Source organism: Patella vulgata, chromosome 2, assembly GCF_932274485.2.
Source record: "Patella vulgata chromosome 2, xgPatVulg1.2, whole genome shotgun sequence".
NCBI lineage: Eukaryota > Metazoa > Mollusca > Gastropoda > Patellidae > Patella > Patella vulgata.
In genome coordinates, this window is record NC_065880.2 from 31,236,622 (window position 1) to 31,262,653 (window position 26,032).

Sequence of the window (26,032 nt, forward strand, 5' to 3'; positions counted from 1 at the left end):
AATATATTCAGTTCAAGTTGAAAATATCCGTCCAAAGATTTATGAACATGATTAAATTTAAATTGGGCACTTTAATGCATTACACCGTTTAGTTCATTTGTTCAAGTACCCCGAAATTGATAATGATTTATAAGAATCATCTTGCCATATGTAAATATTACTTTTTATAATTAAAGTATACCATCATTTGTGTCACACATTTGTGTAACACATTTGTGTCACACATTTGTGTCACTCTTTCGTGCATTCTATTTATTTAAAAAAAACTTATAAATAAAAAAATATATCAATTATTCAAAGGATCTCCAGCATTTTCTATAAACCATATCGCAGGTTGCAAAAATCTATGGAGCAGATGTCAGTAATATCTTCCAAAAAAGTTTGTGATTAAATTGTGTTGAAGATTTTCTAGTTTTCATCGAATCTTGATAATGATCCCTTGATAAATCCTCTGTTAACATTATTTGAAATTAATTTCGTTTCGGCTTTTAACCCGGGCATTCTCAACTTTTCCTCCTTCAATTCAATATGGCAGATTACATCTAATCCCCAAGCCGATTTGGACAAAGAGAAAGAACAAATAATTCGGCCCGCGTCTATTATTTGTGTCTTACAAAATATTTTGGCAAGGAGATTTTCTTCCTTCTTCAATTTACGACCCTTTTCCCATTCAAATTTAATACAAAATCCCAAAAAGTCAATTCTATAAGCTGAGTCTTTTAGCAAATATTACATTCCTATTTTAGTAATTTGAAAGATTAGACAAGAAAACCAAACCTTTATTAAAGCCAAAACACTTTTCTGTCCTCTTTTATAAAGAAAGAGAAATTATTCTCTGCCTTTTTTGTGCTAAAAGTACATTAGATAACTTTGAGAAAAATGTAATCATCGACTTTATAAAATATTGAATAGGTTTACTTTGGATAACGTACGCATTATCCTAAAACATACTAAAATAATTTCCAATTAATGAAACTTTTAAAATATTTGTTTGGTCGTTTTTTTGCATTAAAGGTGTAAAGTAAGTTACAATAAACCCAATATAGTTGTAAAGAAGTATTTAGAAATCAAGTAATTTTTTGTAACTATATATATACATGTAGTATTAAAAGGTCTGGCTTCAAATACCAGTTTCTAGTATGACTCAGTAAACCATTGGATGCCCCTTTTTCAATTATTCTAGCTGATAAAATCTGTCGAAAATGCCTGAATGGGTTATTTGATATAAAATGTTATAGTGTTGAACGGCAACGCGCAAGGGGCCTTGTTGTTCTTCCCACCCTTGCCAGACCCCCAGTCTTTCACCACGAACAAGGTGTACTAGTGAATAAAAATATAATCAACGTGCAATGCTGAGTAGTCAGCGGCGGTGGGATGTGATTTTTAACAGGGATACTATGATACATGTATATTAAAGTCTTCAAATAGAGAGTTGTTTACGACATGTTGACAGATATTTTATTTGTGGTAGGGGGCGCGGGGTGAATGATGATGAAAGAGAATACATCGTGTATCATTAACTTCAATAGTTTCCAAGCTTTATCAACCTCAGTGCATTTTTGCACTTTCATATGTTGTAATAGCGTTAAGCGATAAGTGGTTGCAATTAAAATTCAAAAGTCAAAACACAAAAGTCTGTCAGCTGGGCCAGTCGCCTGTCGTGACATTTGGCTTCTCTTGTTTAGATGATCATTACTTTAGTTTCTATCAAGCATAGTTTCGACAAAATGTTGATGTGCAGTGTTAAGGGATTTGCCCACAATATGATAAGCAGTTAGACTCGAGTGTGGTGTTGAAATATTTTTATTGTAGCAATGCCTTTATTCTTTCGTAAAAAAATTGTTTTATTCGTCCATGACGTACAAGAATATATGCCACATCTGACTCTTATCACTTGAAATTCTAGTACATGATATTTTTGTTTATACTGACAAACAAAAACAGTTCAACCTAATGACGTCAGCTAATGTCACAAAGGCATTTAGTTTTACCCTTGATTTTGATAGCGACTGTGACCGTGAGGTCCGTCAGATATTACAAGAGTCTGGAATGGTTCTTCAAATCTTTAATACTGGAAACTTATAATAGTATTTATCTACATACACTTACAGGACTGCGGATAACCGACTAGTACCTAATGCTACTAAGTCGGATAGACCTAAAAGACTAACGTATCAAGTACAATAACATATTTATATGGAATTACTTCTAACCACTTGTCGAGATCAAGTGTTGACATAAACTAGCACTGATGCAACAATTTACAATATAAGAAATAAAACAATGGTAAATAAAACAATTAAACACTCAATATGCAGGAGCTAAATCTGCCTATTGTGGGTCTTTCTTTAGGCCTGAAATGTTATATAAACTATTACTTAGACATTTATTAACAAAACAAGACCATAATCACACTCTCCATGACATCAGATAGTCGATTTTTTACTAGATTAGAACAGTTCGCCATTTAAAAATTTAATTTAAAAATGGGAAAGCGAGGCTTAAATCTCGAATATACCAGTGCCCTGGGTATCACTAGCCACACATCTTGTTAAAACTAAAAACAGTGATAAATTGGCTCAGAATGAAATTATTTGAATGATATTTTCAATATTTTCATTTTACCTGATCTAATTTTTTAGCTATTATAGCAAGAATTGTCAGCTCTTTATCTAAATCTTACATAATGTATCTTTAATAGATTAATCATACCATTGGCATCACCAGACAGGCCATATTGGCATTTACTTTCTATCTATAACAGTTTTATAAACAATAAGGGATTATAATAAATTAACATGTCATTAGAATTACATTTCGCCCTTGGATATAGTCACCTTTCAATAGCACACACACACACGCACACACACGCATACACACATAATGTTTTGAAGAAATAGAATAATTATTGTCCTTAAGAGTTTACATTTATACAGAATTGTATACAGAATTCAATTTGTTGACATTCCTTCGTATATCCTCCTTGTTCACTATTTCTAATATACACACGCATTATATTGATTAGCAATTTAATTTATAAACTGAAATTAGGGAATATATTCTTGAGCACAGAACTATTATTGTACAGTTGTAACTACCAAATTTTTTTTACGGGTACATCCTCCAGATATGGTATAAAACCGCCGTAGAATTCTGGGTCTTCCTTGTATATTTTATCAATCCACTCCCATTGGTAGTGGGAATATACTCTATACTGTAGAGTATCCTCCAGAAAAACACGTCTTTCTGACAGATAATATGCTATACCTGTTTTTGGATCACGGTAGCGTGCGCGCAATTTCCATCGTCTTCCATCTCGGTGACCTTCAAAATCACTTAGTCTGTCCCATGCCATTTGATCTCGTTCCTCTGGTAATAATAAATAGCTTTGGCGAACTGCATTTCTATCCACTTCGGTTACGGGTCCGGGAATTTTGTTTTTATGGATCTCTATGTACGAAATATCCATTTCATCCAAATTGCTTTCATGAAGTCATTCCTTTTGTTTCACTTGGTATTCTAGCTTGGTTTCTGCACAACTTCCTTGATGCGTTGAGAATCTTTGTTCGATTTGGAGAGTGTATATTCATTTTTGGTTACTGAATTTAACAGTTCGACTGTCTGACAACTTTTAGTATATACCGTTGGAAAGGCTACAACGCTTTGGTCATGAGAGCATTTTGTAACACACACACACACACACACACACATGTTTTGAAGAAAAAGAATAATTATTGTCCTTAGAGTTTGCATGTACATGTATACGGAATTCAATTTGCAGACTTTCCTTTTTTAAATTAAAGTATTATCTGAAATATTCTAGATTTAAATTCTCACATGGAACTACTATAACCAGCACGGTTATGCGACCCTTTTGCTAATTTATCAAACAGGGATTTTAGGATAACGTTACATTCTGCTCCAGTGTCTAATTTAAACTTAACTAAAGTGTCATTTATATTTAAAGTGACATATCATTTACTTTCTGTGATATTGGCAGTTTCTACACTTCCTACAAAAAACGAATCTATATCATCATCATCATCTATACCATACGAATGAACCTGTCGTTTCTGATGCCGGTTGTAATTCCTTTTTCGACAAACTTTAGCCCAATAATTAGCTAAACCACAAAACGAACATGTTGATCCAAATGTCTGACATTTATCTGAATAAAGTACAGATCTATATTCCGTTTCGTTTTTTATACTTTCGATGGCCTGTACCACATGAAGATCTGACCGGTTGTACTGGAAGGTCGCGTCAGGAGTAGTACGGGCGGCTTTTGGCCGTATGCCGCCAGACATTGATTTATCAATCAGCGTTGACGTTTCTAGGGGCTTACCCACAGTCCCGTGTGGCGCACGCCAAGAACTTGCCGTAACAGACCGTTTTAGTGGCTAATCCCCCACTTCAACCAGAACACCGGTAATATAATAACTCTTCCAGATCCTAGTCTAGTAAAGACAAGTAAAACGAAATTTTGAGCTATAAAAAACGAAACGAATTAGGATGTGTGTTTTAATCAGATTGGTCTGACATTGGTTCTGTGTGGAATGACTTACACCACAACGATAACATCTGTAGTATTGCTGATAATCGCGTGCTGTATTTGAAATCGGTGATTGTACTGGAACCGTTCATTCTGTTTCGATTTTGACTGGTGATACCGCCTTGATGTTTTTTACCCTTCTAAAAAATTCATGTACGTCTGTACCATGTTCACTTGCCAGTGATTTGGCTTGATTTAAACTACTAGTAATTTCATTAACCCTACAGATTTTAACAGCCGTTTCAAGGGTGGGATCATCTCTTGTAAGGCTATCACAAAGTTCTCCAAACTCACAGATCAGAAAAATACTGATCGAGCGATTCACCTACTTTTTGCGAGCGAATGTTGAAAATATGTCTCTCATACGTTTCATTTAGTTTTGGTGAACAATATTCTTCAAATTTGTCAAGTACCGATATTAATCTTAGTCTATTTTCAGGAGTTTCAAATACAAAACTGTTATAGATTTCTAAGGCCTCTTCACCTATAGTATGAAGTAATGTTGAGGTTTTTACCTTTTCGGTCTTTGATACAATACCGCTTGCATCAAGGTAAATTTCAAATTGACATCTAAATTAACACCATGTAATATGTATCATTCTAAATGACCAACCAACAACCATGTGCGTTGATGATTTTTATTCTCCCAGGTGCATCCCACCCGTGCAACCTCAGGTGTCGTGTATATCTATATACCATCCAGATTACCCAAACTCTAGAGTCACTTGATGAGCAAACGTGATCATGTGCACAATGTAGTCTTGATCATCTGGACACTATATTACTATATTACACCGTGTTCGATCCCAAGAAAGTTAATCGTGATTTTCCGGTGTGGTTCCTCCTTGTCTGTGGTGCTTGGACAGCGTATAGTCGTTCGGGTGTTACGAAAAAAACGAGGTACTATGTACACATTTACCGTGTAAAAGAAACCTTAACAGTTGGAATTCGATATAAGAATAGGCCGTAGTGCCGCTGTTCCCGGGCACAATATCCCCCATAGTACAGGGTATGGCGTATACCAGTTTTCATTAGCCCAGTCGCTGCTGAACAGTAGGACGTTAAGTACTATTTCATTTCATTTCAGACTCTAGTAATGGATGACATTTCACCTTTCTTTTTATATAAAAACAGTTTTATTTTCACAAATAACAATGATGACAAAACAAACAATCAGATAAATTATTTACGATAACAGAATCATAGTATAATAAATAAACCATTGTTATAAGTTATTTAAATACAGTTGTGCAGTATAATATCATCGAAATATAATATAATACCAATACCCAGTGAAATATTATATTGACAGATTGTCGTAATGCCTCATATTACCAGTTCATTCACCATTTCTATATCAGATAGAAATTATATGACCGACTAATTAAAACCAACCAAAATAAATTACATGTAATTGCTATGTTAACTTTTTGAGGTCTTCGCTTATCTCGTGGTTTTGATTAGTCAGCAAGCCATAATTGCTATCTTATGTAGCAATGATTAATGAACAATGCCCGTAACAATTCCTTGATAAATAAGGTGTAATATTATAATACATTGATTTCGTATCTTGTAGAAGGTGGTATGCTTAAAGGAGCTAAATCGCTAATATTTTGGACCTAGAAATTGGCACAAATGGGTAGCAGCACATATAATAATGTAATATGAATTTATATAAACTGTTTTACATTCAATCGTGTCCGTTTTACTGTGAATTGTCATCAGTTATGTTCGGCGAAATAAGCCAGAAGTCTCAACCGCAAGCCAGTTTCTAGCGTCTGGTTATTCCAGTCAACACCGATATTATTTATTGCGCATGCTCCTCAAATAAGAATATGATACCACCGTTTGACATGACTTGTGGAATATGTCTAGCCTCATTCTTTGAGCACCTTGTTACAAATGGCGCTGAAACGCATTATGGTACACGATTCGTGTACCAATGGTAAAATGTTTATTTTGTCTTAAATATTGAATATCAGAAGCCCATCTTTTCCAGGTAAGATCACAACACCAATGCTGATTTAAATTGCAAAAAAAAAATCGTGTTTTCAATGTCGAAGATTTTGGATGATATCGAGTTACGGACTTAGCTACTTTAAATATCGGAACATTAGTAGTAAACTACAACTTATTACATGCATTGAGCTTTAAACAATTGGTGAATAAAAGGTGCGTTCACAAGTGCTGCAGTGCTTGAAGTGCAATATAATTTATGCTTATGTTTTGGTATCATATTGATGTGTTAACGCAATAAAATGTCAAATACTATAGAATTAAAATAATCGATAGTAACTGATTCAGATTAAATATTCTAAACACTATATTTCATAAAAAATAAATAATTAGTCGTAAATATCTACAATTATACACTGTAATAGTTTTAAATAATAGCACTCTTTATGCAAAATAGTTTCTCTTAATTAATCACAACCTGTTCATATTATAAATATTCAAAATTATAATAGAAATATAAAATAAATTTATTTTAGAAAAAATTTAAACGCCCTAAATAAATCTCATTTGTTAGCGTTATGTTTTCTTTTCGGATAAAGAGGTTGTACATTTCATTGAGTAAAGACGAAACTACGAAAAAACAACCGTAGTGATAGTTAAGTCTAATAAAAGTTTAACAACAAAAATACCATTTAGATTAAATTAGATTGGAATTATGATTATATGAAGGATTAAAGAACCTAAATAAAAGTAATTACGCCCTTGATTTAAGTATGTTATCAAAATTAACAAATCAAAATATCATAAGGTTTGCGGAAAAACTACTTTTCACACCACTGAACCATTTTTTGAATGAACAATCAACCGTTAATAATGATTATCTAAACGTGTTGCGGGTTGCATTAACAGTTTCCAATATCAACAAAGAATAACTGTCTATTACATTGTTTCACAAATTCACAAATCACTGCGAACTCCCATGGTGATCAGATGAACCCGACACCATAGCTTCCGTATGCTCACGTGCTCTGCGACGTAGTTCAGCCACACTAGAATTCCTCTGTTCTTGAAATGGAAATACAGATGATGAACAACCAGACCGATTGGTGTTACAACACATACAGAATGGAAAGCAACCTGAAAGTATCAATAGATAAACGTACAGGACACTCGAATATAAATTAGTCAAAAATGCTAACAATTATGAAATACAAAAGGTTATCCACAGGTGCATAATTTGACAAATTCATACAACCACTTTTGTAAAGATTCATTTTAGTGCATGCCCAAATAATTGAGGCACAAGAAATTAAATGAAATGTGGTTTAACGTCCTACTCTTCTGCACCGAATAAGCATAATGCAAAATAAAGACACGTTGTAGCATAATTTCATGACATTTGAAAAACAGAATATTACATGTATCCCACTCAAAAACATCATATATCCGTAAAGAAAAACTGGCAAGTATGTTTAACTAGTGGAAAACATTTCATATCTGTAAAGTTTGCACCACACGAACGCCATGGGAAATAAGAATTGCATCTTAATCTATTGCAAGAACGTTTCTATGTGTTCGAACGTTAGATGTGTACATCGCCACAATTGTATATCATTGTTAATATGTTATATTTGATCACTTTGCGCAGCACTTCAACTCAGAACTGAGACGTGGCATCAAGTATTCCTAAACGAGAAAGTGTTGAGGTCCCGCGTACAGTCGCTACTTGCAGTTCGACACTCGTTTACAGGCAGTTTAAATTATATCATGTGCGGTGTTTGGTTAGGTTCATCTCATATACATGACACTAAGCGTTTAAAGACAACACTTTACAAGATTAATTTGATGAAAATAGTTTACCTTTAAATGCCGGATGTGGTATATGGCGCGAGAAAGTCCGAGATCCAAAATAGGCATCATAACACTGGGACATCGCCGAACTGAAAAAATAAGGATAATTAATTAATTCATCATAAAAATGAATTTATATATTCAGCTTATCAAGAATTCGCTTTATTACTAGGAATCAAAATTCATTCGATCAGTATAATCAAATTAAATGATATAACATGAATAAATGCACCAATATTTGGTAGCCATCTGCATCCAAAAAATAAGACAGTGAAGTGCTAGAATTTTGTTGCTAGTATCAATCATTTGATAGATATGCTGACGAAGCGTGTCATTTCATTTAAACTGGAAGTAATATAAATTCGTAGGCCTACCTATCAAACATGGAGAGAAAAGCTGGTCTGTTTGCCGAGGCTGCCAATAAAGACTGTGAAAATGGTAGATTTCCAGCATTAAACTTGGCAAAGAAATTCATGTCTGTTCCCGCCATGGCCATTGCCGGTATGGAATTCATGAACGATTTCATAATGTGAGGTGACGTTTCTGGTGCAGGGTGTGAAGTGGGTGATTGAACTTGACTCTGTATTTTAACTTCCGGTGATTCAACATGTTTAATATCTTGTGCCTCGTTTTCACTTTCATCTCCAGCTTTATTATCTTCCTCTCTAGATATGTGCGAATCGGGACTGGTGTCTGGTTTAAGATTTTCCTCATTTGTGTCGTTTGATTCATTATAGCTGTCATTATCGGGAATGCTATTACCATCCGATGATAAACCTTCGCCATTTAACGGACTTTTACGATCTCGTTCTGAATCACTGCTTGATTCGTTATTTGTCGTTACTTCCGCTGATCTGAAATCTTGTAAATCATCTGATTGATCACCATCAACCATTATCTCGTTCTGTTCATCTGATCTGTTCCCTTCACAGTCCGAATCTTGGCCATTGCGCGAAACATCGTCGTCACCTTGTGGTACAGGACCAGTTTGTGTTTGGGTAAATCGTTCACTCTTTCGCCATTTTGCTCTTCGGTTTTGAAACCAAACCTATAACCCAGAAAAAAATTGAATGCATTTATTTTTTTTGTAATACTAGTATACTATAAGCTTTAGTGTTTGAACCACCCCAAAACGGCGACAACAAATTATGTTATCTAAACTAAAATGTTTCGCGTTAGTAAGGAATTTCCTATATGTTATCAGCGGAGTAGTCTTCTTTTATGAATAAAAGAAACAAAATCTATGACATCAGAAACATATTTTTCTCGGTTACATTTTCTTGTAAGGGTGGCTTTGAGATGGGGTTGTTATTGGGGGGGGGGGGCTGATGATTTAAGCATTATATTAAGCAATTAACGCCACTCACCTGAACTCTGGCTTCTGTAAGATTAATTCTCATAGCTAAATCTTCTCTCATGAAAACGTCAGGGTAATGAGTCTGGGCAAATGCTTTTTCCAGTTCTTCTAACTAATCATTTAAAAAAAGAAAAAGAAATATATAATATAGTCTAGTTGAAGCAATTTAATATAATTGTTTTATAAGAAACCACATGCAGACCACAAAAGTTGTGGGTTCGAGTCTCAGGTTTGTATGTGGCAGGAGAGGGTCGACTCTTAAATCTCATGGCTTGCTTCCGTGTTTGAATTTGAATGTTCGCTTGTACATATATCAATTGTTAATAAACAACAAAGAATGGCTATAATAATATACTAACGTTTTCCGTTTATGTCTATTAGCATAATCATTGTATTGTTACTTCCTACATTTCTTTAAGGGAATTTCAAAATAATAAGGATTGATTTTTATTTATTTTTTAAATTATCAATTTAGAAATGATAAATAGGGTATTACAACTGGCATCGGGAAATTATTGTGATTTGAATAGAAAACTGAATTAATATATAGATAGTCATAATGACGTTCATCGTGAACTTGACGTAATTAAACTTAACGTTTCCTTTTATAGGAGATTAACAACTGAAATCCCTCTTACACGATTTTGGTACAAATGTATCTTAATCTAGCGATAGTTCCGTGATTCGAGAATCGAAAACGATACGAACAGCTGTTGAATAGTGTCCGAAATAATATAGTGAAAAGCTTAATATTTAAGATGTTATAAAGCGTAAACATCAAATTAAAGTCGATTAAATAGGTTTAATTCAATAAATACAAATTTGTATCGTGAGTAATTAACAATGGCCTTGAATACAACTGTACAACTTGTTCTAATTTTACGAGCACCTGCAAATGAGTCCAAGTATTTGCCATGTACATTAACGCCTATTTTTTATAAACAATTTTATGACATGTGTAAATTGCTTTTGCATAGTTTAATTCGTGATCTAATTTAAAAAAAATAACACTAAATTAATACTGATTTTTAATGCCAAAATCTTGAATAAAGGATTAGGAAGAATAATAAACAACAGTCATGTATAGTTGTGGATTTTTTGTTTGAGTACATGTACATGTTGAACGGATAAAAGTTAGAAAAAATTGTTAATCGAAAATATTGTTTTGTAATGTTACTTTTTTTTTACTTTTCTTTACTTTTCAAAATGCATGTAAAACTTAATTTCGTTGAAAATATATTTTCTTTCTGCCTTCGGCGGAATATGAATAATTATTTAAATGCTTCCTATAACTTGTTTTGATCGGTGGATATTTTATATGTTAGCGTACTTTAATTATGAACATATATAAAATTATTCATTTAGATAAAATCTCTAGTACAGCATAATTAATTCATAAAATTATCCACAGTTTCATTTCTTCCAACATGTGAAGTAAATAAATCTGTGTCGTGATTTAGATATTCTTAGTCCTATATCCATCATGAATATATTTAATGTCTAAATAATATTAAAATAGATAAATACGTGTTTCTACTCCTCATTGTGTATGGATTTAATTCAACCAATGTTCAAAGTACCCTTTGATATCAGATTAAACATCAAACACAACGTGTGGTTGTAAAATCAAATGCAGGTATGCCTATGTAAGGAGAAGTGTTATGAACCTCACCTGTTGTAAAGTGAAAGTAGTTCGGTTTCGTCTCTGTTTTCTACGTGCAAATGAATCATCCCCTAAATCCCCGTGTAATCCATAACTACCATCTGAAATATAGAAGTAAATTCCATAAAATAAGATTTTAATTATACATGTAAAATAATTGTTTATGTATTTTTTTTGATGACAGATTTCATAAAGTTTTACCTAATAAAAAATATCTTAGTGTTGACTAGAGAATATTATGAGTTATTAAATCATCGATCCCAAGGGGCAATCGAAATTCATAAAACCATAGACATAAAATGAAAAGTCAGTGCAATAGTGCACGAACTTTAAAACTTGCAATTCTAGATGCGCAAAGTAATCATTAAGTTGTAACATGGATATGTCAGTGGAAAAAAACCCAGAAAGCTAAATATCTAGGACCCTATTTGTAAAACTCTCGATATAAACAAACTAAACAATCCAATTCAACGCAGACCCAGATCTAGTTTGTATCGTATATTGTATTGTCTGTTTTTTTTATTAATAATATAGCGGCGGGGGTGGGGCGGTATATTTTGGAACGAGTACGTTAAATTCTAAATTTTATTTTACTAAATGTGCTATATGGAGATTTGGTTTATAGATACATTGATTGTATCTAGCCGCGATACAAAAGCAAAATGGCATGATTCAGATTTTCTTCAAGCTAATAAAAACCTATTACTTTTAAAAACCCATCTTTGCTACAATAATGTTATTTCATTGATTACATTTTATTAATAAGTTTAAGCTAATTAAGTTGTCATTATCCTATTACTCGTGTTTACACTTCTTTATTCCACGAGCTCTTCATCATTGTTTTCACACACACACACACACACACACACAAAGGCTTCATTCATCTATCACCTCAGGGATTTAACATCTACAGACTCGGATACCCGGGTACAAATTAGCACTAAATCGTGTCTAAAATTTAAGCCTCGCATTTTGTATTCATTGTAGATAATATTTCATTATGTGAATAGAATAATTTCATTCATTCTTAGTATATGACTAATACATTTTTCAAACATAATGTAATTTAGAATTAACACTATGATTAATAGACAGTAGACAGTACAATGGGTTGCACTGGATAATGGGGTCTAGCATATGCATTCAAGTACTTTTGGAGTTGTCATGTTGTATTTGACGTGAATTGTTGATATCATACATTATTTCAACTTTACTACGATCTCATTTTAACGCTTTTAAACCCCATATTTAATCATAGTATATACACAGCACCAGGGTTGTTTTAAAATTGTCTATTTGAATGTGTTTATTGCATTAGTTTATTCTTTGCATGGCTTGTTTATTTTATGTAAGTTGGAAGATTGGGATATCACGCCTATCTAATAGTCAAATCCATGTCTTGATGATCGTGACTTCTTGTGTCATTCCTCAATTCATATAATTAATCTGTTTATTTTCAAAACCCAAATAATGGAGTTTACAATGGCGGTTTTCGATGTTTTGTTCAAATCTCATTATCACTTATTTTTAACATTTTCGTAAATCAGCGATTTCAGTTACTGATCAATGTTCCTACGGCTGCAGAGATATGATAATAAGAAACTGTCTGCACGATGATGAATCTATAATAAGATTAGTCCGCAGTAATTGAAGAGGAAACATAAAACTCTGAGCAAATCAAGTCCTTATTTTTTCCTCTCTTGTGTAAAACCGATCAGAAGCAATTATAGGTTTACAGTAAGATGATAATGAGAGTAGAAGAGCCCTGTGATGTGATTTGCGACTAAATCATTAAATAAACAAAACGGACAACCATTGAACCTAAGTACACGGGTATTTTCCTTTTGATCTGAAATGTCAGTACGCCTACTTCGTCTATCTTTGATATACTTTACCTTATAAAGGCACGTAGATTAGAGCCAACTTAATTACCATATTAGGCACTATTTATTTAGCTTAGGATGCCAATAAGAACAAAATACATAGATTTTCGTCTTTAAGAAAGTGGTTCCGTCTGGCCTAAAATGTAGTTCATTGTCAAGATGAGTATATCAACTCAACCATTTCCTATTTGTTTAGTTTCCTGTCGATGCCAAATAAGTATGTTTCGAAAAGTTAATAAAAATAATTGCAGAGTGTGTTGAAAAAATGCCCACCAATACTGTATTTTAACGTGTAAACGTTCATTATTCTATAATTATGTCCTGTTAATAGAAGAAAAACACATCCAGCTACACCAAGTACACAGTATCATGAGAACACATCAATTTAGAAACAAAAAAAAACTTTAATCAAACGTAAGCTTTAAAAACTACTGTCCTATGTTCCCGAAATATTTGAGAAAAACGCGGATGTGAATTATTTTATATAATATGGCAAATATTATACACCATCCGTGTAACTAAATTCACTATGACACAATATTAAACGCACTTTATAATATACGTATGCCTAGAATGTGGTGATCTTAATTAACCAACAAATCTTTATTGTGCGTCGTATGTTGCATCTGGAGACCCTATATATAATAACTTGTAACGATTTACTGTACTTAAATATGATCTGAGGAGAACTTGTTGATCAGGTAAATGTGATCGTTATTATATTTGTTTGATATAAATACCTCAAACAACTGGTTAATATTTACCATATTTTGATAAGAAGACTCGTCATTAGCCAGTAAATGCGGTGGATGTACGTGGAGACGAGCCAGTACGTTTATAATGGCTCTACGTAAATATTAGTAAATGTGTAATATGCATATGTACTGATGAGAAGATCGTAATTAATCAGCAATATTGTTCACTGTCTTTGTATGTTAAATACTAAATCGTTAATATACTTACAGGTTGGGTGTGGTTGACAGAATTCCATGGTTAATGGTCTGGCACCAGGGTGTAAAGATGGAGGACAGTGAAAACAGAACATCTTCTCTTTTAACTGAATAAAAAAAAATAACCATTATAATTATGTGGAATTATAATTATGACTTTGCTATTAACGCATAATATACTAGAACGGATTTGAGTAAGGTATTAAAGTTAATAACCCGTAAATACAAATTATTAAATATAGTATAATGTTGGTATGTATTCGTGCCAGTATTTATCTACCAAGTAGTGTTAGTGCTTACTAACAATGACTAAATTCTCGTTTTCCAAACTAATTACACGCATCATGTTCTTTAAACCTATATCCCTGTATAAGTTTTGTTGAAGAATATGGTTCAGTAACCCTATTCTTAATATTCAAATAGTTGGTCTCTCTATATTATAATTGTGAGTAAGTCAGACAAGTAAAATTGGAGGCGGCTGTATATGGTAATTTTAATTATCTTGAATTATCAAGTAAAAACACTTACAAAATATATATTAAATATCTTCATAAATTGGCATAATGGTTAAAAAATATAGTATAGAAGATACCTACTACGGACATGTTATTGCCCCAACCACGACGATCGACATATAAAAAATATTATCATTGCGAAATAATGTCTTGTGTTATATAAATTGTAATACAACAACAAAAGAAGTACACAAGGAAGGAATGATTTTAATACCTAGAGCACGTACAGCTCGCTTCAATTAACAAATCAATGTAGTGAGTGCTAGTGGATTTATATATAAATAAAAAGTGTGTGATTTTGATTACACAATCGTATGAATGGGGTTAAATGTCTTGTCTATATGATGTTAAGTAATAGTATAAAGTGGTTGAAACATGCAAACTACTTTTAGAACGTCCCCGTGATTTTTAGTGAACTTTGTTTTGTCAAATTGCGGTCAGTAAAGACTGATTCCGGTTACAAACGAACTGTCCGAGACACTAGCATCGTGAGGTCAAATATTTCAGACATATGACAAGGAAGTACCAACAGTGCGGTAATACAATATACACAGATAGTAATTCTACCTTGAATTTTAGAGTACAAGTGCTTTCAGATATTACACAGAGATAAAGCATATCCCATCGTGGACAACAACTATCATTTTAACTCAATGTACTTATTTTTCAGCAAATGTTTCATTAGGTCCTATGAAGCTTGATACATTTTAATAATCAATCTTTAGTGTCATAAACATGATAACTATGTAGTGCTAGATTGGTTAAATTTAAAATGTTCTGACACTCAACAGGTATGTTGTATAAACTTTATAGGTATACAATTATTGTGTAATTTATGAAAGCTATGTTTACTAGCACTTTCGAAATAGGAAAATGACGATGATATCATGGACCTTATATAAGGTCCATGATGATATCAATACCTTAATGAGCAAGAGACACATCCCGTCTCGTGGACGACACCCGACACTAAAATGGCATTATAAAAGCAACGATAGTCTCAAAATCAAAAGATTAATCAGGAAAATATATACTTACGTCCATTTTAAAAATTGTAATATCTCCGTACAAATTTTAAATCTTGGTCAATATTAATATTCGTATTAATTAAACCCGATTTCCCAGATTATTCAATTATCGCACTAATATGATTTTCCAGATCTTACAATGTCTTTTATGTTATTTTAAACTTTTAGGAAAACTATAAGTACTGCCGAAGATGTCAAACTCAGAAAAAGTTTTTGTGAGAACTACACCACGTTTCAAATTAGCGTCTCTCAATTGACTATCGACATTGACAAGTTTTGTTAGACTTTATGCATTTGGACCTGTTCAGTAATCCAAAATGCTATCGAATGTTGAAGTCAGTTCATCCACGATCCATGAGGAGTTTCAAACTATTTGGTGATCTACACTGTTGTAAGTTGCAATTTGGTTTCTACACAGAGAACACCGGCACAATTGGTGTTTACTGACTATTTTGAAAAGAATTATCCCCACATCCAAGATATTATAGTCCAACTAAGATCAACCAAGTTCGACAGGATGTATAATACTATAGTTACGCCCCCGGATACTTTGAGCAATAGCTCGGTAAAGTAGGCTTATAAACTTTAAAGGAAAAATCAGAGTATTAAAATTTTCCATTAGCGATTATAATAATATAATTGCTCATTTAATACCTAATTTATAATTTATTTAATTTTTCTAATGTAACGGTTATGCAATTTAAATTGTATTTAAAGCAATCTATCATAAACCTAAATAATCCATCGAAAAAACAATCTTTCTCTTAATCGTGACACGTACCATTTACATGTACATGACAATTAGATATGCAGAGCGGAATAAATCTAGTCTTTCGTTGGCTCAGTTAATCTTTAGCTATGTATAATCGTAAAATTGACCAGATCTTTCCAATTACATTTTTGCTATATTAAATCACATTTGGAACCGTAATAATATAATTTATAACCACTAAATTACACATACTTTAAAGCTCCCGGTGGGTCGGAATGCATTGAAAATTGATTTCATAATTTTTGACTGCCACAATAACTCGGCCTGCGTTCACTGCGAGAAACTAAATATTATAATGCGTGAGAGTCCAATAGAAGTGGCCTTATGAATAAATTATGGTGGGTTACATCAGACAGATCATCATATGGTTTAATACAAATAGTATATACTTTTTGTAGATATATTTATCCATACAACACAATGGGCGTTTTCTTTAGGCCATCTCCAGTAGTGGAGATAGCAGAAGACCTTGACATCATAATTACTTTCCATGTGTGTTTTTGGTGTATTAGATGCTTTACGCATGCAGGTGTTAACGAAATTGTGGGTGATTCTCCAATGAAATTTAAACAATTTCCGGCCAAAAAACGGTATATAATTGCATAAATATTAGTAAGGAGGGCTTGATTTGAATGCCACTTGAATCGGCATACATCTGTTCGATGAAATATGCTTATTAGTTTTAAATCATGTTTATTAAAATGTTCACGAGCTCATTACGTGACGGCGGGATTTATCCGTTGACTGCAGTTTTTTTTTTATTTTAATAATGCACAACACTATTATTGATGGCGAATACACCGCACCGGGAAACCTGCCTAAAAGACATGTAGATTTTATCTTCTTATTATTTTATTATTAAATGATGGACTTTTCCGTTTATGCATCGGACCCGATAACAAATTTTACAGACTAAACATTTAATGAAGATTGTCGGATGTATATATATTTGGAGGTAGTTAATTTTGATTTGAACTTGTGTCCACATATTATATAATAGTCATCATACAGATTCAAGTTGCTGGTGTATTGCTACTTATTATCCTTCTCACTTTAAGATGATTATTCATCTGTATATTCTAACCCAAAAAAGAGCAGCTACTTTTATAAATTTCCAAGTGTCCCCATTGCGCTGCTACCCTTAATTAACGAATACGTTATCAGTACTAGCAGATATAAAAAATGTTAAAAAGTGCAAGTGTTATTTATTCTGTTTCGCAAAATTAACTATTCGTCGTGTTTCTAACTTTTCCAATTGACCATTACTAGAACTAATTCCTCCAAGAACACAATCTTTAATTTAAATGTGGCATCTAGAAAGTTTTAAACGACTGTTTCTTGTAGCCGTTATCGTTAAAATATTTGGACCACTACCTTTAAGAAGATGAAAAACATATTTTCCATTATGACAAATATGAAATAGAAAAACTCTTTACGAATATTTTCGTAAGATGATAAGTCGTTTTACATTTAAACTATTTTTTTGCGGAACACTTGACTCTTTAAAATGATGAAACTATCTCAGAATCTTTGTGACCCTGGACTCCAATATTTGTTTTAAAATAATGTTGCAGTACAATACACGCAGATTAGATGCGGAACACGTTTTGCCAACTCTAAAACTAGCCCTACACCGCTATCTAATGTATATAGCGATAGATATAAATTACTAACAAATTAAAAACTGTACCAATAATAGAAATGCCTTAAGATTTGCAGTAAACAAATTACTAAAATATGAATAAAAGACATTAATAATTTTGTCTGCCTTCACGAATTAAGTGATCCTTAGATCTAAATACATACTTAAATAAAACAACAATAAAGCTTTCGATATAATAACAGGCTAGTTCTAACACCTGCGTATCATGACGTTTTAATCCGTAGAATTATTTCAATATTCAAAACTTCGAGTTAAATAGTATTATTTATTAATACAATAACTATCCAATCGAGTGCTTGCTAAGTCGACTTAGACAATTAGTAAATTAAAAGTATGTTAGCTTAATATATCAGATGGTGGAAGCTTTTATGTCGTATTAAGCAGAATTTTAATTTTAGAAAATATAATACAATTCATTGAGAGATGTGGGTTGTTTTCTCTTAACAGAGTATAACACTATTACCGATTGGTATTAAGTTTTTGACATTATTGAAATTGTATGTAAATAATTCATACTGAATACTGAAAATATTTAGAGCAAGTTCTTAATCTGTTAAACATGTAATATATGGATATTCAGCATACGTCCATAATAATCTTTGTTGTATTTTGTAAAATAAAAAAATTACTAGTATAATATGTTCCTCTCTAATAAATATTAACTTTAATTCCGTGTAAGTGCAGGAGAGTCGCAACGCACAAGTTAGCAGCTAAAACCCCAAAGGAAAAACACAGGGACACAACAAAACACTGACATCGTAAGGCATAAAGGAACTAACAATTCAAGTGAATTACTCTGGGTGGAGGCGAGAGGCGATCTTAATTTGTGTTATTTAAATGCGTTTGCAATGAAATGCCATCCTACTCTATTATCAATGCTTTGAAATGGTATAGACATTTAAATGTAGTCACATGGTAATTCTTGTGAAAATAAAACATAAAATGGAAATCGTATTAATTAACAGTAGTATAACACAATGTAAACTATTGTACATCAGTATAACATGATGTAACATAGTTTACTATAATAGTAATATGATGTACCGCAATATGGCATAATGTACAGCAATATAACATAATCTACAGCGATATAACATAATGTAATATCATGTATAGCAATATAACATAATGTAATGAAATAAAATGAAATGGGGTTTAACGTCCTACTGTTCTGCTCCGAATGGGCTAATGAAGACGGGCATACGCCATACAGTGTGCTATGAGGGAAATTTTGCCCGGGCAGCGAAACTATGGCCTACTCTTATATCGAATTCCGACTACCAAGGGATCTTTTACGTGCACGCCAATGTATAAACGGGTCCTCGGTTTTTCGTCCCATCCGAACGACTACACAGCTACCTTGTCAGACCCTCCTCCTTCACCACTGACAAGGGGAAACCACACCGGAAAATGTCGGCCAATGCAGGGATCGAACACGCGACTTCCCTTTCTTATCCACTCAGCCACCGTATCTCCCACAGCATGTAATAAAGTGAATAGAAGTAGTATAACATAATGTAACATAGTGTATATAAATGTAAACTAATGTAATATGATGTACAGCAATATAACATAATGGCACATAGCGTACAGTAATATAACAAATTGTAACATAATATACAGTAATATAACATAATGTAATATATTGCACTGTATTATAAATATAACATAACGTCACGGAGTGTATAGTAGTACAAAAATATCACAAAATGTAATAGTGTAACATAATAGTAATATAGCATAATGTCACACAGTGTACAGTAATATAACATATTAGTACAATAAAATAACATAATGTCACATAATGTACAGTATTATTAATAATATAATGTACAGTGACATAACATTATGTAATATAGTGTACAGTAATATAACATACTGTAATATAGCGTGCATTAACAGTAATATAATGCACAAGTAATATAGCACACTGTACTACAGTGTACAGCAATATATCATAATGTAATATAAACCTGTTATGTACAGAAATGAAGTTATACAGATTGTAACACTTTGTAAACTACATAGTTGTTTTGTTGTTAATTCTGAAATTGAATTAATGGACTGTTATTTTAAATTAATACCATTCATTCGACATTATTTTTCCATAACAAAGTTATATATGACTGAATCATATTTATTTTCATACCTGCTCCACGTGAGCTGGCTCTTCCTATTTTAAACTGTCAAATACATATATAGATGTTTAGACCGATAACAAAAAAAACCGAATGGGATGATTAATTATTGTAGCATAGGGTAGGTGATTCCATAATTGACTTTAATTATATTATGTTTAAACTATAGATGGTATCTACCATATCATACGACTCTATTAATTCTCATGTAGCATCGCACTTTTGTCCTTTCTTGCACCTAGTGATTTATTAATCATTTTATTTCCAGTTAATGCTTCTACTAATGTCTATCAGAGAACATTATCTAGAAATAATATCAAACATTTAATATTTAATAAGCACACACTTTAATTTCACGCGCTAATCTCGTGATTACTGACGTTTCCTCACATTACCCACAATACTACAGTGTTAACGTCTGCTCTCTATTTCCGCTTGATAAAACAAATTTGATAAACTTCGGGAAATCGGTAGTTTATTAGATTTGACGGCCATTAGATCTAATGTTGAATGGATCGAATCACGAGTCGGACTGAGTTATGAGTGCTAATTACAGGGGTGTGATCTTGGCTTTATGAAAACCGCCACTCGACTAATTCACGTCTTGTATCGCAGTAATTATGTTTTGATGTCACTATTGAAATGGCGGAAAGAGTCATTGTTAAGAATTTGCGTGTTTGTCCGTACGGTTGCTAGCCTTTTGTTACAGACACATCAACACTTGAACAAGAGGGGAAAATCATTTCACGGTTATTTGTACATGACTACATCAACAGCGACAATTGATCGATTATGGCGATAATTTATGACGTTGGTGAACAATGTCAGATTTACCCGAATAGCTGAACCCGTGGGTAAATATATAAGAGCTTGAGATGCACAAACTATACAGCCTAGACGCAAAACTTTGATGGCGCTACTCTGTCAAAATTTTACTTCTTTCCATACATATGAATGAATAAATGGATGGGTAGATGACTAAATTTAAATTTTAAAAGCCATGTACTATTATTTCAACGTACTTTTTTCAGTATGCTGATGTAATTTATCACACTTTAATTGATTGTATACTATTAGTTTAAATGCACCTTTTCATAATAGCGATATAATTTATCGTACTTTCATTGATTATACTATTAATTTAAATAACGTGGTTTAGTACTTCCATTGATAAACTTGTTTAGTATGCATATGTAATATATCGTACTTTCATTGTTTATCCTATTCATTTTAATAGGCGTTTTCAGTATACTGATGTAATTATAATACGTGCATTATGTAAATTCTAATGAAAGGTGATAGCTATTGGATATATTTAAATAATTGTGTCAGTCAGTCTGGTTTTCGGGGGGTTGGATGGCTGAATGGTTAGCGTTCGCGCGCTGTATCATAAAGTCTGTCATTGAGTCGACTGGCGTGGTTTCGAATCCCCGGTTGTACGTGACAAGGAGTAGGGTCGTCTGTCCAACCTCGTGGGTTTTCTCCGGGTCCTCCGGTTTCCTCCCACTGCTAAAGACCCCTATGCGCAAGCGAATTATTGAAATAAAATTAAACCATATGTTAGTCCCGAAATGACCTAGTTTGTGTCGGGTGGACGTTAAACCCCATTTCTCTCTCTCTCTCTCAGTCTGGTTTTCATACATAGAGATTTGTTATTATTTTACGTATTAATATACATAGCCCCAGCTCTACTCCCTAATCAATATTAAAATTATTATTATTTATTTTTTTTTTTTTACAAAGACGTCTCGCCTTTTCCATTTAGAAAATTAATAACTGATCACCTCCACTCACGAACTGTGAATGTCATTTACAAAACAACGCATTATAAACTTACACAATAACACACATATATGGTGTCACGCAGATGTGGTACAATATAATCAATTTAATTGATCCCAATAAATTATACATTAATATTCAATTTATATCCATATAAAACTGATACTATTCATTTAAAATCCTTTTTAATGCTGCGTTTTCTTTATTAATGAATTGGTTAAAATATATTTGATTATAAATTAAGTCATTATAAAGTACTTAGTTTAAACATTATGAAGAATTAGCTGGTTTACACATCTTCTCCATAATGGGATTAAAATTGAAAAAGTAAGCTATTGACTATATTCAATCAATACAGCACTTCGTGAGTGAGAGAGAGAGAGAGAGAGAGAGAGAGAGAGAGAGAGATGGGGTTTAACGTCCACTCGACACAAACTAGGTCATTTCAGGACTAACATATGGTTCAATTTTATTTCAATGATTCGCTTGCGCTTAGGGGGTCTTTGCAGTGGGGGGAAAATGGAGGACCTAAAGAAAAACCCCGAGGTTGGACAGGGGACCCTACTCCTTGTCACGTACAACCGGGGAATCGAAACCACGCCAGATGACTCACGGACAGACCCTATGATACAGCGCGCACGTGCTAACCATTCGGCCATCCAACCCCCGTTAAAAATAGGAAATAAGAGCATTAATAGTTATGAACAAGCTTATAACGGATCAAACTTGTACTAAATATTTTATTAAATATTAGCAGACCCCACAGCCACACCCACACCCTAAAACCGACAACCCCAAAACACACAAAAAAAACACACCTTACGCCATAATTATTGGATACCCGGCCACTTTGTATTCTCTCAAAAAACATTATCATTGTTATAAGGGTGTGTGAAATTGGGTTGTTCGCCACTGATGATGTCACTATGTAATGAAGCTATTAAAAGAAGCTACTGTATTCATCAGATATTTCTTTTAAATTAGTAATTATTGACGACATTTCTGTTATTTCGATATTAATCTCTGCTATACATATTTCTATTTCTTTTTTAACACAATGGATACGGTTTCTATTTATTTTAATCTGTACATGTATTTGGATAAATAAGCGCATTACGTGTATATTTCTACGTATGCAGTAGCACTGATATACAAGAGACTTGCCCGATATGTTTTGTTCCTTAGTCTTTTTTATAAGCAATATTTTATTCAGATTTGTATCTGAATAGGGATTGGGGAACAATCCCTATTCAGATACAAATCTGAATAAAATATTGCTCCTTAGTCTAAACATTGTTTAATAATGTCCAATAATGTCCGAATTTGTTGACAATGGGCTTTGCTGGGCTTTTTCATTTCCTCCTTTAAAATGAGTTGAAATTGAGGGAACTGGACTGGGTGATAAATTGAATGGAATGTCTGTTTTCGTAATTTTGAAAAAAAAACTTTTATATTCTCAAATCTAGGTGATACGTATATGTATTGAAACAGTATAACTATTTTTCTCTACATATTGCATCACATGAAGTATTCACACCCTTTCTCTTGTATTCGAATTAATAGAATCTTATACGTTTGTTTATGAGTTCTTTATAATGTATCAATATACATGATTTTAAAACAATTGGGTTTTTTAAAAAAAAAAAAAACACACACACAAAACGTTATCGTTTTTTTATTTACTCTACAAATTGGTTTGCTGTCTTAGCGAAAAAACAGTGTGCATGACACCAATCGTTACTTATATCTAAACTATAAAACAATAATGTAATAATATCATCTTAAAATATGACCATTGGTCGTTTTGTAAAATCTTGTTAGTTTAGTAACTTATCAATTCATTAATTTCAGAAAAACAGGAAGTATTGCTTCTAGTTGGTAAATTATAATTAACCATCATCCAAAATGTAATAAAACCTGCGAAAGTTGCCAACAAAAAAGTATTATTGCCGAACAGTATACAAAAATTAAAAAACACCATTTATGTATATTCAATATGTCGATGTTAGAATGTGTTCAATATTCGAGAACGTTCCGTCAATCAGATCCTAAAATACGAAATAAATCCGCTGTGGAATATGTCTCCAGTGGTACAGCAGAAGAAACAGTTATTCACATGACAGGGTTTGTATTTTTCATATTTAGGAGAGTCAAGATTTAATTAGTATTTAATATATCGTAATATAAAACCAATGACATTTCATTTCTGGTTGAATTTACCCCATTTTCTTTATGATATTTTCTAAATTTAAATATAAGCTGTTATATAACTGCTGTAATTTGTAAATATTAATAAACTGCTAGTAGCCTTTTGCAGTTGTTTATACCATATAAAATATATTGTATAAAAGTACAAACAATATTTGTCAGCTATGTGAATTCAGCAAACGAGGGACTGTATCAAATGTTCTAGCATACGCTTTTTAAATTCAATAATACAAAGGGTGAGATAAAATTGTAAGTCATTGTCGAACCCACCCCTTTAAATATGGTTTTAGTACGGTCCATAGGAAATATGCATGGTTATAAATATAATATTATATCAAAGCTTAATAAATATATGTAGGGTGAAAAAGTGAAAAGCGTTAATCAGAAGAGCCTTTTCTATTACAACGATTTCATAACGTGGGAGGTTGCTTTTGCGAAGGATTAACGGCATTGTGATATAAAAAGAATTAATTTCCTCAACAATAAGTTATAATTATTACAAAATCATCTCAACTACCCGCAATGGCACGAAAGACACCAGTAAAGCATTGTAAACCCCAAAACAAAACCTATATTCAGGTGCCTTTCTATTAACTCATGAAATAAATATAAGGTGACATCGAATGTTCTGTAAAGAGTTATTACACAATATATTATATTATAAAAAATCCTACCTTTGATATCTTAAGTGTTGATATTATGTTGTAACGAACTGAAGTCAGATAGCAGTAATATTATAAATTCACAGCTTCCTTTTATTTCAAGTATTAATTATATCCCGGATATATGGTATCTAACTGGACGGCAATGGTTCAATGATGACTTGTGTTATGGTTCAAACATCAGAAGTTAAAAGAGTAATATCACTTCTCTAAACGCCGATATCAAACATTGATTAACATAATATCCATGGCGTGTCTAACCCCAGCCTTTATTAACACCTTAACACTGTCATTCAATCGTTTACACTGGTCCTTCGAGACTACAGATCAATCTGTACTATAAACAGGATCCAGTACCTTAGATTCTACAGGTCTTATCGATCAAGGCTATAGGGGGTTCTGCCCCCCGCGTGCGATTCGACACGCATCAAGAACGAATCAATGTACGGGGATTGTATTCCCAGAGCGGACCATAGTCAACTTGGATAGGATATGTATTTAGTATTGTAAATTTTAACGTACTATTGGAATTGTTGGCACAGAACATATTCCGCCCGATCTATTCCAACCTCATGACTCACTTTATCATGTACTATAAAAGAAAGTCAGCATACAATAATTATGTTTTACATGTTATTGTAACAATATGAATAAGTTGTTTTATTGATCCGTACTTTCCTCGCAGATTTATATTTGTGCTGACCCCTAGTTGTTATTTTTATTTAACAAGATTTTCATAATTAAAATTGTCAGGTGAATATCAGTTATATCTACCGATATATCATATCATATCTTATATCATGAATTGTTTAGATCATTCTTTTTATATTATTTTGAATATGGGTTTGGTTTTGTTTTTTTCCCTCGTTGGGAGAGGGGAAGGTGGGGGGGATGATGATGTCATGAACTAGTTAGAGTGGCCATACAGCCATACATAAATGGATGGATGTACATTTATTTTGTAAATATTTACCGAGCACAATTGACATGAAAAGTGTTCATGACAGGATAAGCATACCCTGCATCGCGTGCGATAGCCGACACTGTATTTA

General features: G+C 32.7%; 1 protein-coding gene across 1 annotated transcript; it reads right to left on the bottom strand.

The window, feature by feature from the left end:
* Window positions 1-5,806: 5,806 nt before the first annotated feature.
* On the bottom strand, window positions 5,807-25,129 carry LOC126811083 (diencephalon/mesencephalon homeobox protein 1). Its single transcript, XM_050536559.2, has 7 exons — window positions 24,993-25,129; window positions 14,226-14,319; window positions 11,389-11,480; window positions 9,727-9,828; window positions 8,734-9,407; window positions 8,369-8,448; window positions 5,807-7,645 (listed from the first exon to the last, which is right to left on the bottom strand). The coding sequence occupies exons 2-7, from the start codon at window positions 14,305-14,307 to the stop codon at window positions 7,473-7,475; spliced, it is 1,203 nt and encodes a 400-aa protein (XP_050392516.1). The 5' UTR covers window positions 14,308-14,319; window positions 24,993-25,129; the 3' UTR covers window positions 5,807-7,472.
* Between the last annotated feature and the right edge of the window lie 903 nt (window positions 25,130-26,032).